General features: G+C 35.8%; 1 protein-coding gene across 1 annotated transcript in view; it reads right to left on the bottom strand.

Moving 5' to 3' along the window:
* Positions 1–5,789: 5,789 nt before the first annotated feature.
* Positions 5,790–19,173, bottom strand: part of Cep290 (Centrosomal protein 290kDa) — a 128,763-nt gene continuing 115,379 nt past the window's right edge. The window contains exons 36-39 of the mRNA XM_083115643.1: positions 18,258–18,386; positions 13,495–13,663; positions 11,755–11,888; positions 5,790–6,434 (exon numbers count right to left, since the gene is read on the bottom strand). Coding sequence (XP_082971769.1) covers positions 6,378–6,434; positions 11,755–11,888; positions 13,495–13,663; positions 18,258–18,386 — 489 coding nt within the window. The 3' untranslated portion in view covers positions 5,790–6,377. The remainder of the gene's footprint in view (positions 6,435–11,754; positions 11,889–13,494; positions 13,664–18,257; positions 18,387–19,173) is intronic.

The following is a 19,173-nucleotide window of genomic DNA, read 5'->3' as shown; positions in this document are numbered from 1 at the left end:
ACCCAGTAACAGATGCAGCGCCAATATGCCAGGTCACCTTGTTTAATATACTCCTCCAATCGAGACCTTCCACGAATTCAGAGATATAAGTAGAACAGCCCAAAATTGCGAGATGTAATAATAAATTAAGGATTCCTTATTACACTCCCGCCTCGATCGGTATCTTGCAACCTTGTTCGCACAAAGATGTACCCATCGACGGGTACCATACCCGACGACACATTTGTCAACTTGATAAGTATCACAGTGACGAATGTAGACCTGCACTGCGGGACCCTTCCCTAGCCCTCCCACTTGCCTAACAATGTGTGCGAATGTGTGGTTAGAAGCCGTCACTGATTGCATTTTGTAAACACCGAGTGCTTTACTCCTTGCACGTTCCGAAGTTCGCTCTTTGTTTACAAAACAGAATATTTTCGAGATTTGGCGTTGGATTCAAAGAGGATGGATACAATCAGTACACAGTCTAATCGTACCGTGGGAGTCACATCAATCGTGCTGTACTGTGTACTGAAAATTAAACCTTACAGCAACGAAGAGTACATTTTACCAACTAGGATGACGTTTACAAACAATGAAGTCAGTGGCGGCTTGTAACCACACATTCACAATTATCTCGAAAATGGCTCGTTTGCAGACCCATGTTTACTGACACTTTTCTTGTTCTATTATTGTGTACTTTGAACTGTGTCAGTTTGCGCTATTACTTATGATACACCCTGTATAAAACAGTGTAAGTGGATGTTAGAATTGATTCTCGATGAGGTGAGGTACCCTGTACCTGACTGAGACTTGCCGCTCCCAACTGTAACTTCTGGATCAGTCACAGACTTTGACATTGAAATATCTGCTAACAGATACATCTACATGTTAAAAAAATATACAGACAAGTCTGCTACAGGAATCACAGGAACAGAGCATATCACAAATCAATAAAAATATAAATGGTTGTTAGACAAAAATAAATGTTTCTCTCCTACAACTGACTCCTGTTGGCAAATAAATTAACATAATGAACCAACACATGGAACAAGTAACCTGTAGTAGAAGACACAATATTAAAAATAGCATTTATACAAATTACATTTTATTTTTTCACTGCAACAATAATACACAATTAAACACACACTTAACTTCTTAGTAATTAAAATACTGATCTCAGTAACAAAATAAATTACAATAAATTTAAAACATGTACACATTTTTAAGAGATCATTTCATAATGCATTAAAACATGTACTTGTAAAACTCATACATACAACAACTAATAAATATACATGAAAAAGAAACACCATGGCACACCAACAAAAGTATAAATACAAAAAATAAACAATCTTCACGTATACTGCATACTCGAGTGTTTATAAAAATATTTGTATGTACAAGTTGATACAAAAACTTGCAAACCTGCATTGCCTTTAAAAATATTAGCAAAATATTATGTGTTATTTATGTGCAAGGTTGGTCCTGCCATAATATGCAATTATGTTACTAACACAATTGTTACAGCTGTATTCTACAATGGGCTGAGTGCAACGATGTATGCTTAATACTGGCATGTATACTTTAGGAGGCACATAGTGAATAGTATGTGATCAGATGCAATTTACTAGATCATACAGAAGAAAAGTTAGTATGTTACCTTAAATATTAGGATAAATAGGGACTGGTAATATTACTACTTCACTGTACAATTTGTGAGTATCATTCTAAGTAATTTGGAAATTTTATTTTATCATGACATTGAAAAAAATAAAAAGTGATGCATTGTCATAGTATATGTAACATAGAATATCCATAGCTGTCCGCAGGATCTTTTCCAGGGAGGAGCGAACAAGGCATTTTTTTCCCAGGGAGGGAAAACATTGCTTGAATTTGAATTTATCATATTCATGCATGTAACCGGTGTTACCGCAGGCAACAGCAAAATGTAAAGAAATTAAAGAGTTTCTTCAATAACATAACAACATTGTTAAATACCTTAACCGACAGCGTTGCAGTCGAGTGTATATTGCAGAGGACATTTCTTCTGCAACCGACATAAGCAAAGAGGCAGGCCGTTCCCCTACCCTCAAGAGGTAACAAGAGGAAAGGGTGCCAATGCAAGGGAACAGTGGGGAAAGACTTAGAGGCAAGTGTGCTAGGGGGTTATTAATATGCCTGTTTAGGGGCCTACTTACCGGTGCAGCCTACCGGATCAGCAAGTGTTGTCACATTAGATTTCCAGAAAAGAGCTAAATCCCACCTAAAACGGGGATACTATTTCTCTGAAGCAACAAGAGCTAGACTGCAAAGCCAAAGCTGGATTTACCTACAACTGAGACCATTTACGTAATAGACGAAAAGATAAGTGCTTGATGCGGTTTGTGATTTGGACAAACCTTGTTCCAAAATACTAAGTTGGCAACAGTAGTATGTACATCTGGACTTCCTTTCCACCACTGGAGGAGGGGAATTCTGTCGTCTGTTCACCACACAAACTTCAAACTGATCCGAGAAATGTGTGTTTCTTTTTCCCCTTTCCACCTCTTTGCAAAGAAACAGAGAGGGTTGACAAGGCTCGACCACTATTCACTGAACTCTCTCATGAATGGTAGTACTTTCTAGGAGTGATTGTGCCTAAATCATTGAGCGAATTGCAAAAAAAAAGAACGATAATCTAGATCAAAGGCATGTTTTTTTTTTGGGGGGGGGGGGGGTAGGGTGGAGATGATAATGTCTGATGGCCGGTAACACTTTTGAAAAAGTCACGCCATGCCACACCACTGTGCTCATGCAATAATTAACATATCTTATTGTGACTGAAATGAAATGTGTGAAATGTACAATTTTTGGTTGACTTTCATTTTCCAGGGGAGAGTGCCCCCTATCCTTTTCCGAACGTCCATGAGCACATCCACATGTAAATCATACTGAGATAAAATCACATTCGCAATTTGCTTTCACCAATTTACATCCTGTGTAACTTTGTAATTATATCTTTATTTTGCATTAACTTCAGGCACACGTAACTGATCACATCTATTTACAACACAATTAGTTCTAGTGTTTTCACAAATAAATTTGCATGGTTTCCACAGTATTAGCTTTAGGATGTGGCTTTTCAGTTTGAAATTATGTAAATAAATAAATATATATTTTTTTTTATCTGGGAGACTAATGTTGCTGTAGTTATAACTGATAGCTCGTTTTATTCAGAATCAATCAGGCTATAATATTTTGCTAAAAACAAAATTTGAATTCAGTCCTTACCACCTCTACCGACTGGAGTGAATGCTGTTATCAGGTTGGAAACAATGCTTGGTAAATGCTCCACTCTTATTCAAAGAATTGCAAATATTTTTCTGAGGAAATATAATTTTTGAATGCTCAAGATTACACCTTGTTTGTCTAGGCAAGCAATGCATACCTTGAATGTTTATTATTTCCTTCCACCTGTATCTCATAATTGCAACAACATGCTGATTATCATAACACACTTTAAAGCTCATGTATCAATACAAACATAACTCTCTGGAACATTCTTAGCCACAATATGCTCCTAAATCATCTTTAAAATTATGGCTAGGATTCCTGCATATAGGATGTTTAAGGGTTAATATATACACTATATAGCCAAAAGTCACTGGGCACCCAAGTGAACGTAGCGGTAGTCTCAAGGTCTGGGATCTGGCCATTAGTTTTGGTCATGGTGACATGAACATCGGTGTTTATGAGGACATTTTAGACAACAGCATGCTGCCCACACTGTGGCAACAGTTTGGAATGGGCCCTTTTCTCTATCAGCACGATAATGCCTCTGCCCATAAAGCAGGGTCCATTACATCGTGGTTTGAGGACAATGGGTGGACGTGCTTAGCTGGCTCACTCAAAGCCCCAACTTGAACCCCAGAACATCTTTCAGATGAACTGGAACATCGGTTGTGTGCCAGATCCACTCGACTGAAAACCACTCATGAACTATTCAAGAGGCTACAGGATGACTGGAAAAAAAAAATCCACCACCAATATACCAGAACTTAGTGAAAAGCCTGGCCCGAAGAGTAAATGCTGTAATAATAGTGAAGAGAGGTCCAACATCTTATTAGTTACCTGGCTGATGTCTTTGGAATGAACAGTACTGGATGTTTGGTGACTTTTGGCTACATAGTGTATTTCACGAAACCTTAAATTAGTGTGGAGGAATTGTTAAAATATATGTAGACTATGGGAAAATTACTTCATTAACCGTCTCTTAAGATCTATTGCAGTTTATCTTAACTACATTTTATTAATAAAAGCAAAGATTATGTCTTGTGCCAACATTATCAAGAATAAATACTATAATTATTATTTTATTAGACATAACAAATCAACTGCTTAAAAATGAACAATTATGCACTACAACCAAAAATAAAAGCTGACTAGTCATTGATGTTATTTAATCTTCAATTATATTATTAAACAGAATCTTTAGGCAAGATCAAAACATTAGATGGACTTCCTTTCCCACATAAAGAAGTAACATAATTTAAATTGTTTCTATATTGCAAAACATAATGTTAAAAGAATGGCATATTTCTTTTTATCTCTTCTTTGCATATTAAGATATCATGAATATAGTATATGATATGATTTGTTTTCGATTTTTGAGCATGAAGCAAATTTTATTTTGATGGTGATCAAAAAGTTTCTATGTACATTGAGGATTAAATATCTTCATGAAATAGGATTCTAAATCAAGAATTACATCAGCAAGAAAATAAACAAATCCGTAACACAAGTTTCACTTCAATATCCCCACAATAAAATACATAAGTTTCACTTAGCTACGCTACAAATAAAACATAATTTTTACATCGATATCCTCTAAATAAATCACATCATGTGGATTTGTTTATATTCTTGTCAATCATGTTAACAATATCTGGTGGATGTGAAATATTATATGTTAAAATATGTTTGTTTAGCTGCTTTATATCAGATAAAGTATCATATGTTGGTGTTGGTAATTAGTATTACTAATGTAAGTAGTGTTTTTATGGTGTACTTCTACAAGAACACAGTGCAATGACAGACCCACCAACTGATATACAGAGCATTCCCTGACATTCGCTACGAGACTCGGCAGCAAGCGGCCCGGCATCAGCACTTGTTTTTCCCGGTGAACGGGGTCTGCGACAGTTGCTAAAGTTGGCTATTAAAATTACAGTTTTCATATTGTGTACTAACCTTGACTACAAAAGGTGTTGAAAATGATGTCCCTCTGCTGCAACACATTCCTGGCATCTCCCAAGGAAATTGGCATTTACACGTGCAAGTTCGTCATCTGTAATTCTCCCGATTTCTCGTACAATACTCTCTTTTAACTCACGGATGGTGTGCGGATTGTCTTTGTATACTTTATTTTTTAGATTTCCCCTTTTTTCTTTCCACTTTTATTCAGAACTGACCCTGTTACTCAAAACCTTTTACGAGGTTTAATATAGTGGTCCTATGTGAAACGGGAACACCGGGAATTTCGTTGCAAAATGTCGTGGCACTTCTACACAATTCCTCTTTCCGAAGTAACACTCGATAAGATAAATCCTTTGTTGTAATGTAAACTTTTGTGGTGGCATATTAAGCCACAATCTTGAACATACAGACATGACACAACACAACTTCCGAGGGAGGATTATACTGGCGTCAGTCTGCAACGTCAACAGAAAGGGAAAGAGAGCGAAGGAAGGGAGAGGGAAAAAGAAGAGACTGTAGCGTGTGACTGTCGTGGACCCCGTTTACTGGGAAAGACAAGCGCTGACGCCGGGCCACTTGCCGCAGTCTCTCGTAGCGAATGTCAGGGAATGCTCTGTAATAGCCTTAATTTCTTGCTGCATGCAAGTAAGTAGAAAATATTACATAGGTGATTACTGTGTATAAGATCTGAAAATGTGTGGCATTCGGTGCTCAATGCTATCAGCAAACTCTGCCACATTTCCACTTCAGAATTACAGTACTCGTTAATTTTTACAAGCACAAATAAAACCACTTACTGCAACAAAAAGTAAGATTTATATGAGCTTGAAAACCTCAAGTACATGCTTATCATATAGGCAGAATTACTTTGTGTGTATATAAGAGAACGATATGTCTTGTGACATCAAGACTAATAGACAAGAAATCTGGGAACATCGATAGTTTTACACTAGTAATAAATTGTGCCATAATACATTTCTCTAAATATTATGGTGGTTACATTGTTGTAGCAAAAATTGCCACTGGACGGTTTCTTGCTTATCACTGTTCCTTAAGAATATAAACTAATTACATTCAAACCTAAATTATCACTTCACTTTATGAATACCATACCCAAGGTCTCAATGAATGAAGGTACCATGGTTACTTCAGTTAGTACTTCAAGTTTCCACAGTGGTGCAATTGCTTCTAGTTTCCTTTCCTTGTAAAGACAACACCTGGAACAAACATTGTTCCATCAATTTGTGAACGTGACATTGTGTAAAAAACAATCAGTGCCATCTCTTGGCTTTCAGTAGAACAACAAAACAATTGAGTAGCTTCGGGCGATCATGCAGAGACATGCAGCCTCCACATAAAGTTGCACAAAAAGCTGTTTATTTTTTCAAGTGCTAATTACAGTCCTTTTGTGTTTTATTACAAAAAATAAACAATGCATATTCAGTACGTGTGTTTATCATCATAATAATTGAGGTGAAGGATGCATGACAGTTTGAAGTCACAACATTTTGGTCCGCGAAATCTGGATACAATGAGATCAAGCCAACAGCTTTAAGGTAGGTACTGAGTGCATGCAAGTATGCTACCTTTTCTATTTACGAGGTCATCCATAAAAAAAGGAACGTTTTGGTGTAAAAAAACAGCAAATGATGTGTGCAAAAAAATTTATGGTACATAATCACTATACCCATTCAAGCACTTATCATAGTGTGATACCAGTTTGTTGATACCGTCATTATACTTGGTTGCCATCAATGTATTCAACCATGAAGCGACAGTTGTCTTTGAATTAAGCCATGGCAAAGTGGTATTCATCATGTCATTTACCATCCACTTCTGTTATTTGCTTATGAATCTCATTGTCACAAACTTTCCTAGTATTCAGAAACCTTATCACACTCCGCACCTCACACTTGGCATTATTCTCAATTTTGTTGCACATGTTCAGGGCTCACAGTTCGATACTGTACACAGAAGCTTACACATCTGTACCATCTCGCTGCTTGGCTCAAACTGAGGGGGTGTACGTGGAGTGTGCTGTATGCTACAATCAAATGTTCCTTCTTTCCGGAAAGCAGCAGTTAGTCACGGCTGATGAAGTCAAAGATACTGTCACTATATTGTTGAATACCTTGGTGGCAACCGAGTGCAATGACAGTATCAACAAACTGGCATCATGCTATGATAAGTGCTTGAATGGGTATGGCAAATATGTGGAAAAGTAGACTAAGATATGTAGTTTCTGTATCATTTTTGCACACATCATTTGTCGTTTGTGTTTTACACCAAAACGTTCCTTTTTTTCTGGATGACCCTCGTAGTTACCACCTTACCCCCTCCCTCCCACCCCCACCATTGTGTTACCCTTGTGCTAGTGTTTTGTGAAGTGTAAGTGAACAGTCATTCCAGTGCAGAACAGTGTCGTGAAGAAACAGTTTGAAATGATATCCGCAACAATGGCTGCCAAAAGACTGAAAGAGCTTATCATACAGTGAGGACAAGTAAAGGCGGGAGTTATGCATTTGAGAGCTTACATTGACGGACTAACACAAGAGAATGGAATCACACAATTAACCTTACATCACAAGAAATTTGTTGATTCATGGAATGAGTTCAAAAACATTCAATTGGAAATTGAACTCTTATAATACGAGTCACCACAGTAGCAGGAAGCACAGGATAGGCAATGCTTCGAAAATGCATATTTTGAATTAGGGGCATTTACATAAACTGTACTCCAATTGCATGCAATGTTTAAAAACCGCAATGAAGAACTGAAAGATACACAGGACAATATTGCAGTGAAATTGCCAGTGATAAACTGACCATTATTTCTTGGACATTATGATTACATTTTTCAAGCATTAATTCATAACAATTCTTCATTGCAAGCAAATCAGAAATTTCACTATTTGCATTCTTCGCTGCCTAGGGAAGCACTTGAAGTCATTCAAGAGTTCAAGATTTCAGCACAGAATTATGAAACAGCTTGGTCACTTCTAGGGATGGATGATATAGGAACTTTGATATGATAAATCGTCCAGAAAATATCATCACACAGATGATACGATTTGAATTTTTTTCTGTTTCATCATAATATCGACAATATATCATCTCCATGATAAATATTGCCCAATATTGTGATGATATATCGCCAACATGATATATATCACCAAAATATCATGATGATGTATCACCAACATGATATATATCACCAAAATATCATGACGATATATCATGTAGTTTATATCACCTGGACGATATTTTTTCAATATCGCAATATATTGTCTGGACGATATATCGCCCAACACTAGTCACTTCTAAAGGAGTAGTTTCAAAACAGAAGATACATTGTAAACAAACATATAAAGGCATTATTTGACTTGTCACCTGTTGAAAGAGAATCAGCTGCTGTCTTGAAATGACTTTTACACAGAATGGTGAAACATTTACATGTTTTGAAATTGCTTGGTCAACCAACAGACAATTAGAGCGCTCTTTTTCTGTATTTAGTGACGAAAAAATGAGATAGTGTTACTCATAAATAATGGGAAGAACTTCCTTCAATGTCACAGTTAAATCAGTTTTTGCAACAAAGGTGTCAATTACTTATGTGAAATTTCGTATTTCCGCATTGCACAATTTATTGGTTATTTCTGATTAATTTTGAAGACTCTTTGTCTTCATTCACTAAGGGTACGGCATCTGGAGCACAGATGGTACCATGTCACTGCTTTGTTAGTTTCCGGGCAGCAGTGATGCTGTACCATCTCCACTCCAGATGCCGTACCCTTAGCGAATGAAGACAGAGTCTCTTCAAAATTAATTGGGAATAAACATTAAATTGTGCAACGCGGAAATATGTAATTTCACGTAAGTAATTCTTAAACTGCGTTTATCGCATCCATCATGAAAGGTGTCGAGGATAACAATGGGCTCACACAAAATAAAGGTTCTGAACTTCATAACAAAGGTTCTTATTCTCAAAAGGTGGATAGAAAAGTAAGACTACTTTCAAAACAAATATCCATGTTTCATACTGCATTTATCAGTGCAGTTAATTCATAGCAAAATTGGTACCAGAAAGAATAAAGGCAGCAAAATGTATTTCACCTTGCTTTAATTGCATGAAGGCTACACACAGTTCTCAGAATTGCCCTTCAGAAAACTGTAAACTATCTAATCAAATAGTTTTTCTTGTATGTACGCATTGCTTGCATTGTAGAATTATTTTCCTGTTGTAACTACCAACATGCCCAGTTTGATGGGAAATATGACGTTAAGGATCACAGCAAGATGGCTGCCCCCTTGGAGATATACACCACAGAGGAGCAGCGGTAGTGAGGGTACAAAATCAACAGACATTCACCAGAGGATGAAACGGCAGTAGGATGATTCCTCTGTGTCACTTAATCACGTTGGTGAGTGGTATAGAATATTTAAACCTGTAGTGTCAAATCTAAATGATGCAGCTCGATCCTGTCTACCACACACTGCAACTATTGCTTCAGTGTATCGAATGATCCGAGAAAATCATAGGGCAAGGACTGACAAGGTGGCTGTGCACACCATATCATTCATGACCTGCAGTAACATAAAGTCTATGCTAGATGGGTATGAAAGCAAGTTGCCTCCAAAACTGAAGGAATGTCATGCGAATGTTTGTGAAACACTGCTATGAAGTTATGAAGCCAAAGGAGATTGTTTCTTAGAGTACAGTCACTGGTGACGAATCCAGGGTCCATTACTTCCAGCCAGAGAGCAAGCAAGCCAGCAAGAAGAGGAATTCATCATGGCTGAAACCAAATAAATTCCTTACTGCTGCGCCTGCCGGCAAAGTGATAATCACACTCTTCTGGGACTGTAAAGGTCCAATCCTGCAACATTACATGAACAGAGATTGCAATGTTAACAGTGAGTAATATTGTGATATGCCTGAGAACCATTTGAAATCTGCAATCAGGTCAAAACGTGGCAGTTTGCTCAGTTCTAGTGTGCTTTTGCCTCAAGACAACACAGAGCCACACACAGCTCATGCAACAGCACAAAAACTTACAGAAATTCATTTGGAGTGTCCACCACATCCTGCATACTCATCGGACCTAGCAACAAGTGATTATCATGTGTTTGACCCTCTTAAGGAAGTACAAGGTGGCATTAAGTTCTGCACTAACAGTAAGGTGAAAGATCTGGTGCATGAACGGTTATGCAGTTAATCAGAGGATTCTTTTTCTCATGGAATCCAGGCATTCGTGAAATGCTGGCACAACTGCATTGAATCAGGTGGAGGCTATGTAGAAAATTGATGAAGTGTTTTCAAACATATTGTACATATTCTGTTAATAAAAGAAATACAGTATTCAGGTTAGTTTTTGACTCTCCAATTAATATAACCATGAAACACCTGGACGGAAAGCAGAAAAACAGAACCGCACAGGATTTGAAAACGTGAATGGAAAATATGTAGAACTTGACCATTTGTCTCGTACCATGGCTGTGCAGTCTAAGGCATCATGCTTTGGGTTCCAGTTACGGGTTGTGCACAGGTTCGAGTCTCCTGGGGGAAGCGATTCTCCTGAGATTTGGCCTGTGTATGGGACTGGTGCCCACCCACCATTGTGACAAAATTGGGCGACAACTACACCTTGGCAGGTGGAACAGGGTGGCCACTCTAGAGCCATGATAAAATTCAAGTATGATTCCTGGATTTCAAGACAAAATTTTAAAAAAATCAAGGGTACAAACAGATACTTTTTCAACCTTACGTATTACTGCCTCTCGCCAGCACCCCCACCCCATCCCAACACACACATAAATATCTTAACAAAATAAAGGGTTTGTGTGATTCCAATGTATGCAGAGATTCTAATTCAATTAAATTAAAATGGTGTGTGTGTGTGTGTATATATATACTATTTAAGATATTCCATTTAAGGTGTGGAGTCATTTCACAAACTCAGACTTGAAATACATCTACAAACACAACTCACAAATGTTACGGAATATACCAATTACGAAAAATTGTTAATTGTATAAGGATTTCAAACTGAAATTTACCTAATCAACTTCAAGATATCTTGTTTTGCAATAAGCTTCTCTCTGTCAGTAAGATTGTTCTGCAAAGGACACTAACAAAATAAAAGGATTGAGAGAATTCTGTTTTATTTTCCACGCAGCTTCATTTATCTTCCATGATAAAAATAAAAGCTAACTGTAAAAAAAACTTGCCTCGAGACATTTGTAAATGTATGAATTCATTTGGATTAATAAAAGTTACAATTTTTCATGTATACGGAGAAAAATTCATGTAGCATTCATGCATAATTCCCAGAATTCAAGGAATTCCCGGTGAGTAGCCACCCTGTAAGAGTGAGGCCGGTACTCGATAGGAAGGCCATGGGCTCTGATGCCATGGATTAACATGACCATTTGCAGTTTGTGGTATGTTGTGCTCTTTATGGTAAAAAATCATAAAGAAAATATATTTTCTAGCAGAGGTGCAACACATTCTTGTGCTAATATATGAAGTATACATACCTGTGCCTGCAACTCTCTCTCCCTTATGGCAGCTCTCTGTAACAGTTGTTTAACATCAGCCAGCAAATTTGACTTCCTAGCAAGTTGGGCCTTCAGTGCTGCCATTTCATCAGATGTTGGCTTCCTGTCGCTCCCTGAATAACCAAAAGAAGGAGGAAATATTAATAAACAATACAAATGTTTTCGATCATAAACTACTAGGGTTGAGTCAATACCACTTTGAATGCAGATACTCTTAACGATTTCCATCGATACTTGAAAATTTTAACAATCCAAATCATTGCAAAATATTTACAAATAGAAATCTTTCCACGGAAACTATATTGTAGCAAGTAACCAAAGTTTTGCTTTAAAATATTCATAATTTCTAGAGGCATGCAAATTTCGTTTTTGACGAAAACACGAAATATGAAATAACATGCTGTAATGTTCATTTTTCATGTTTCTGAAAGGTGCGAGGCTCATTTTTCTACCCAGTTTTGTCACGAAATAATGCGAAAGAGCTGCAAAACGCAAAATATACTCTTAAACACGAAATTTACCGTTTATATACCGACGCGACACTTTCTGAAATTTGAAGTATCCTGTGAGTTATGCAATTCACGGAAAATTGATTAATTCTGCTGTAAATATTTGAGAAGCAAAAATGGACCACTTTACACAGGAATAAACTTAATACTCTGGTAACTACATAAATGTGCTATTAGAAGGGGTAAGTTTATTTTGTGTAATAAGTGCATTTTTTAAACCAAATTTAGGATTATATTCACAATTTTAAAACCAAAATGTTATTTTATATAGCACTTGTGATGTGATTATTCACCGCTATAACACCGAAATTTTATTTTATTTATCGCTTTTGAACCCGAAATCGACTCTGTTTTTGTACCGATATTTTGCTTTTTTATTTACTAAAAATATGTGCCTCTAATAATTTCACATGAAATAATCATTTCATCACAAAAATCCATCTATTCCCCAATGTTGTTGCAACAATAATGACAATTAGGCAATTAAGTAAACTCCGTGAGATTCTCAGACTCTGGAAAAGTATTGGCCAATGCTGGTAATTCAATTTCAATTGATTGCACTGCTATTGGTTGATACAGTGGTATTAGTTCAACCCTACAAAATATTTCCATGTACTTAAACTTCTTTCATGAAATTCTTAATTTATTTATGTAACATCATCAGCACAAGGGGTAGTACATACTTTATTATTTTCAAGTGGTCACTATGATGTTTAAGGGCTACAACAATAATAATAATGTAAGTAAATAAACTTCGTGCGACAGCCCGTGAGGGCCAGGGCCTGCCTACCAATTAGTTATGGGGTGACATATGGTCAGCATGATGAACCTGCAGTTGTAGAATGTTTTCCATGACCGAGTTAAGCTACTCATTTGTAGCTCCCCAATTTCCTGATAATGATGGGTGGCCATTGGTCCCATACTCAGGAGAAAAGTTGTTCTGCTTTCCCCCAGGAGACTCAAACCTGTGTGCAGTCCATAGCCAGAGCCCAAAGAACATGGCCATGGCGTGGGACAATAATAATAATGAGCAAAATAAAAATAATGAACACAGAATTATGAATAAAACAAAACAAAATCCATTCATATGGGATTATTCTGATTAATCAGTGTTTTATTGGTGCCAATAAAATTGCTGATTCTATATTTCTATAAATAGTACAATTTACTAGTACTTGGGGGTATAAAATGCAAAATTTCTGATACTTACTCACTAACAGGTGCAGTTTTTCCTCTAATAGTTTGCACTGTCTGTTAGAATTTTGTAACTCTTTCTCTAGTTCTGATACCCTGTTCAAGGCATCTACGTAATGATCCTGCAAACTTCTCTTCTCCTCTTGAAGCAACTTCAGTTCATTTTGCATTCTATCAGGAGAACTCTATAAGCATGAAAGGAAAGTTAGTACGTACACAGTCAATAATATTTTTTTCATCTCAAATCATACGAAATCCAAGAATTAAAAAAAATAATACAAAAACAATACAAAATTATCCTGTGCAAACACAAGTGTTCTTAAAATTTCTCAATTCTTATTGATACACTGTTGTCAGGTGTAACAAAATTTACACACAAGTAAAATTTCAGAGGAAAGTTGTTATTTATGAATTTCCATGCAGTTGTATTGTCAGTATTTTTGCACATGTTTGCCTGTGTCTGTCCAGACTGTTGTTGCTAAGTAAGACAATTGAAGGGCTCGGGTGGAAAACATAGTAAGTGACATTTTGGTAATTTTTGAGTTTAAAATGTCCTATCCTTCAATTTTCGAATGAAATTGCCATGTCATACAATTTGCATTGGACTCAGTGAAGACTTGTGAAATTGCAGGGTTCCCACGCAAATTCCAAATCCATTTTCCCTGAGTTTTCCAGAATCCTCATACTTTTTCCAGAGTATTGAATGCACAGTAAATGACCACTATAATTTTACAATAGCCTCCTCCATTTTCACTCATAGCCATACCATCCTCACCTTCTTTATTACTGTTGCTTTCTGATGCAAGTAACACAACTAGTTCAATAATAAAATTACACTTCTTTGCATGTAATTAAGAACAAAGATGGATCTGCAATGCATACAATAATAGTTAAGACAAACAAATTATTGGAATTTTTAAAACATATAAATGTGAAGTGACAATTATTAGTACCAATTTAAAAAGGAATAATAATTTACTGAGACTGAAATATAAAACAAGAAATGTACTTAATGTCTGATGCTATGACAATAAAAATAATACATGAGGGATGGAAGATACGTAAAAATGTGGCTATTGGTGAAGGATTGATATTTGTATAAATCTTGATATTTTGAAAGATTATACTTTGCAAGTTAATCTTTAATAGTTTGTTTAAACTATATAGAGACATTTTGTTCATAACAGAATCTTGAAAATGCTTTTATAATGGCATAATCTTTAAAAAAGATTTGGAACTTGTGAAAAGTGCAAAGTTTAAAAATTGGAAGCAGGAAATTATTATCTGCTTGCATCTGCATTACCAAGCTAGTAGATGAATAATGCATTACCTCAAATGAATGTTTTGAGAAATAAGACAAAGTGAGACAAATATCTTCTGCATTTTGGATGTGAATTAACCATATGTGGAGTTTTAAAAATTGAAGAATGGAAGCCATCTTGTAAACCTGGTTGAAGAAATTGACATATTGAGTATACTCAGATGTAGAACTGATGCATGCCAAAATATTAAGAAAAAGACTTACTCTACCTCACAAGGAGATAATAAATGTTCTTGTAAACAAATGCATAATTGGATGCTCTTGTAACTTTTGTTATTTCTAGTTTTTTATTAATATAATAATTATAAAAATATATATTATAGTTTGAACATAAACACTATTCATCAGCATATGTAAGCTGGTATTCCTTTTCAACATATATCCTTAGCTTTCTACTGAGCTATAACATTGATTTTGAATTTTTGACAGGTATATACATAAAATGATGTGCCAATCAAGACTTCATATTTAAGCGAGGACATTTATCACAGTGATTGATTAGTTGGGAGAGATTAGACTGAATTGTCTTCTCGATATTTAGTCTCACTGTCTGCATCTCACTTTCTTCTCTTTTCATCATTTTATCGTCATAATACAGCAAATTAAGAAACTTTACTTCTCAGAAGCTTCAAGTTTTTTTAATTGTTCTGCAATAGCCTTTGCTTCTTATTGCATCTTTTGTTTGTTTGGCTTGTAAAGCACTGATCTCACTTGCTTTACGTTTCATTTCTTTCCTTTTGTCTTCCTTGTGATCACATCTCTTTCTCATCTTCTGCAATGCTTCTTCGTATCTAATACGTGCACCTGTAACACTCTGGATCATATCTTTGCTTACTTCTACATTTGACACTCCTCCTACCACTTTCACTGCATCATAAACTTGCTGAATAGCCACAACAGACTCTTCTTTCAAGTTTTCTATTAAAACATGCTTATTTACAGAATACCCACTTTTCACATATGCATTGCCATGTGATAAAATCTAAACCAACTTAACAGTGCTCAAAAACAAGCCTAATCTAAGATGAAGAAGTGAGGAATGCTAGTACGTAATGGTAAGTTAGTGACAGTTGCAGGTGCAAGTGTGATGGGGGAATTAAGTATACACCATTCAACCTGGTCCTACAAGTAATTCCATTTTACACATATGTGAGCTTTTGAGGCATGTAAAAATTCACATGTCATGTCATGACTATAACAATAGTTAAACATGATCAAAAACTTAAAATATGAACAAGTATTTATGAACAGTACATAATTCATATATGGCACTAGTACGTAAATATTTAAAATTTTGTTCTAAATGCAGTAAATACACTATCAACGATATTGTACACAAAATATGGCAGAAAATAAATATTTCCCTAAACAGGACACTCCATTTTTTTTACTATTTTGTAAAAAAAGAAGGAAGAAAAAACTTAAAACTACTCCCTTATAAGGGAAATCAGATGAACACTGGTTAACTTTGGACATTAGGTTATCTTTATTATGAGTCTTCCACATCTTGAAATATATTTTACGTCATGTAAAAGATCGAAATAGGCTAATTAAATTTTAAAAAGCACAAAATTTATGAGGGTATACACTTGGTCATCAGCCCTGGAATCATATTTAAAAACAAGAAACAGACAAACAAATAGATACGAGTTCCTTGCTGAAAGAGAAATGCTACAACAGCCTGGATTATCCACAGACAGGAGCATATTATAATCCCTCAGTTTTGCTTCATTGGGAACCATTAATCAATTACAAGATTTTCCCTGAGGTTTGTATTTTTTTCAAATTCCCTGAGATTTCCAGGTTTTCCAGGTGTGTGGGAACCCTGAAATTGGTAAACACAACACGAAAACAATTTATCTACAGTAGGAGCTTCAAATATTTTTTCTTAATGAACTCAGAAATGACCAAAATGTCACTTACCATGTTATACAGCCGAGCCCTTCAATTAAAATTTCAGAGAAAAATGATTACTTATGAATTTCCATGTGGTTCCACTTTACTTCATGCATAAAATCGCCATTTTCAAACTTCTCAAGCATTGTACATGACCAATATTGGCATCAGTCACGAAACATTGAATTATGGCCCTGCAAAAATATTTTTCTGTCCTTTTCCCCGAAATTAGTATTTGCAGAAAAAAAATTCTCCCAGGTTTGCAGGATTAATTTCTGCAGCTCCTGCATAGAATGGACATTATCCATCGTGTGACATTTCAACCACTTACAGCTTATTCTAACTAAGGATGGCCACAACATCTGGATAACGGATATGTCAATAATATGGATATCACACTAATAATGTGTATTCAGATCACTATTTACTTTTCCAAGTTCAGTAAATCATTCTGACAAGAATGGTATCTAAAAGATATTAATTATCAAATATTGGGACACAAGACTGAGAATGGTATATTCTAAACTGTATCTCTTACACGTATTTTTCCAAAAATTCAAGGCTACAAGCAGATGATTTCTCCATTTCCACCTTATGTATTACCACCGCCTCTCACCACCCACACACATACACACACAAATATATTAACATTATAAAGGGTCTGTGTGATTCTGATCCAATCCAAAAATTATAATTCAATTCAATTAAACGGTATACATATTTAAAATATTTACTTTGAGGTGCAGATTTTATATTTGCCATTTCACATACTCGGACTCGAAATACATCTACCATAAATAGCCACGGTAGCTCATTCGTTATGGTCTGACCCCGGTTCAATCCCCAGCGGGGGAGAACCGGGCTTATTCCACCTGTTCAAGTGGCTTCGGCACCCACCCAGCATCTTATAAAGTGGGTACCTGGAGGAAACTCTGGAGGGTAAAGGCAGCCAGGGGCATGGTGCTGATCACATCACCCAAACCTTCAGCCGTGATCAAGAAAGTGTGGGGCCCTAACCCCGCACCCCCTTTACGCCTTCATGGCTTGGTGCATAGCACAGGGGAGCACCTTACCTGTTTTTTATAAATGCAAGTTACAAATGTTATGGGATATACTGATCAATGAAAAATTGTTAATTGTGAAAGATTTTTAAACTCAAATTTAACTAATCAACTTCAAGATATCTTATCTTGCAATAATATTTCATCTGTCAGATAGATTGTTCTGCAAAGAAACACATACAAAATAATAATAATAAAATAAACGGATTTTACACACAGATTTCTTATCTTAGGTCATTTAAAAATATGCATTAATGCAATGGGATTTGGAATAATAAAAAATGCAAATTTGTCACGCCTACAGATAAAAATTCATGCAGAATTCATGAAGAATTCCCAGAGCCAATAATTCATGCATAATTCTCAGAATTCAAGGAATTCCTGGTGAGTAGCCACTCTGTGTTAGGTATGAAAATTTGCCTCTATTGTGAGGGATATAAGAGAGCAGGGAGAAATTTGTAACTTACAGTAAAGCACTGATTTTACAATGTTCTTCCTCACCTTTCTTTCATGTGCACCACTTTTCTTTGATCCTTTTATTTTCTTATTTTCAAGTTGAAGGCGTTCAATAATTCTCTTCATAACTATTATGGTTTTCTCTAATTCTGCAGTAGACTTCTTTGAAGTACTCTATCACAAAAAAAGAAAAGAAATCAATTAATTCCTTGAATTGAAACAAAATATTTGAACTGATGCTAAACATCACTGATGTGAAATGTACAGAAGTTGTTTCATTATGACAATAAAATAATCAACTTTTACACTAAATGCAACACGGACATATGAGAAACCATCATCAAAGTAAGAATGGAAACAAGTAAAATTTAGAATTTCTACACTACAGATTGGTCATATTAGACATGTTTTTCCATCTTTTCAATTACATCGCGAGTTTCATTTACTCATTTACTTTTCTAAATATAAATGAACAGTACATAAAAATGTTCATTCAGGTATTGTTTTACCTGATGTATAAAAAGTACGGAAGAGACAAATTAATTTATACTCTATCAGCATTGGCTAATATAGGCATACCCAGGGCTCGAAAAATCCCGGTCCCCATGGTGACTAAAAATTTCAGCCTGGCGACTGTGAGCTTTTGCTGTAATATGTACGAAATTTTGATGATTCTCTAAATTCAAATTGCAGTACAGCGTAAGTTAGCAAATGATTTTTTCTATCTACGTTGTGAACATTCCAGAGTCCGTAACAATTTCTTACCCTTTGTCCCCCAACACCCCATTTCCTGCTTTATCAAATAATTTAGCGATGTTTTGAATACCGTGATGCTCAGCATCTTATACAGAGTGTTTCAAAAATCGCACAACCAAACTTTGGAAATGTATATCATGAAAACCGTAAGAGATATTTACACCGGGTTTTCTGCATTATAAAGCCTGATCCATTGAGAGATTTT

This window comes from Lepisma saccharinum, chromosome 30 (assembly GCF_977018435.1).
Source record: "Lepisma saccharinum chromosome 30, izLepSacc3.1, whole genome shotgun sequence".
Taxonomy (NCBI): Eukaryota; Metazoa; Arthropoda; class Insecta; order Zygentoma; family Lepismatidae; genus Lepisma; species Lepisma saccharinum.
The sequence above is the reverse complement of the archived record's forward strand: the minus strand, read 5'-3'. Positions and strand labels throughout refer to the sequence as shown.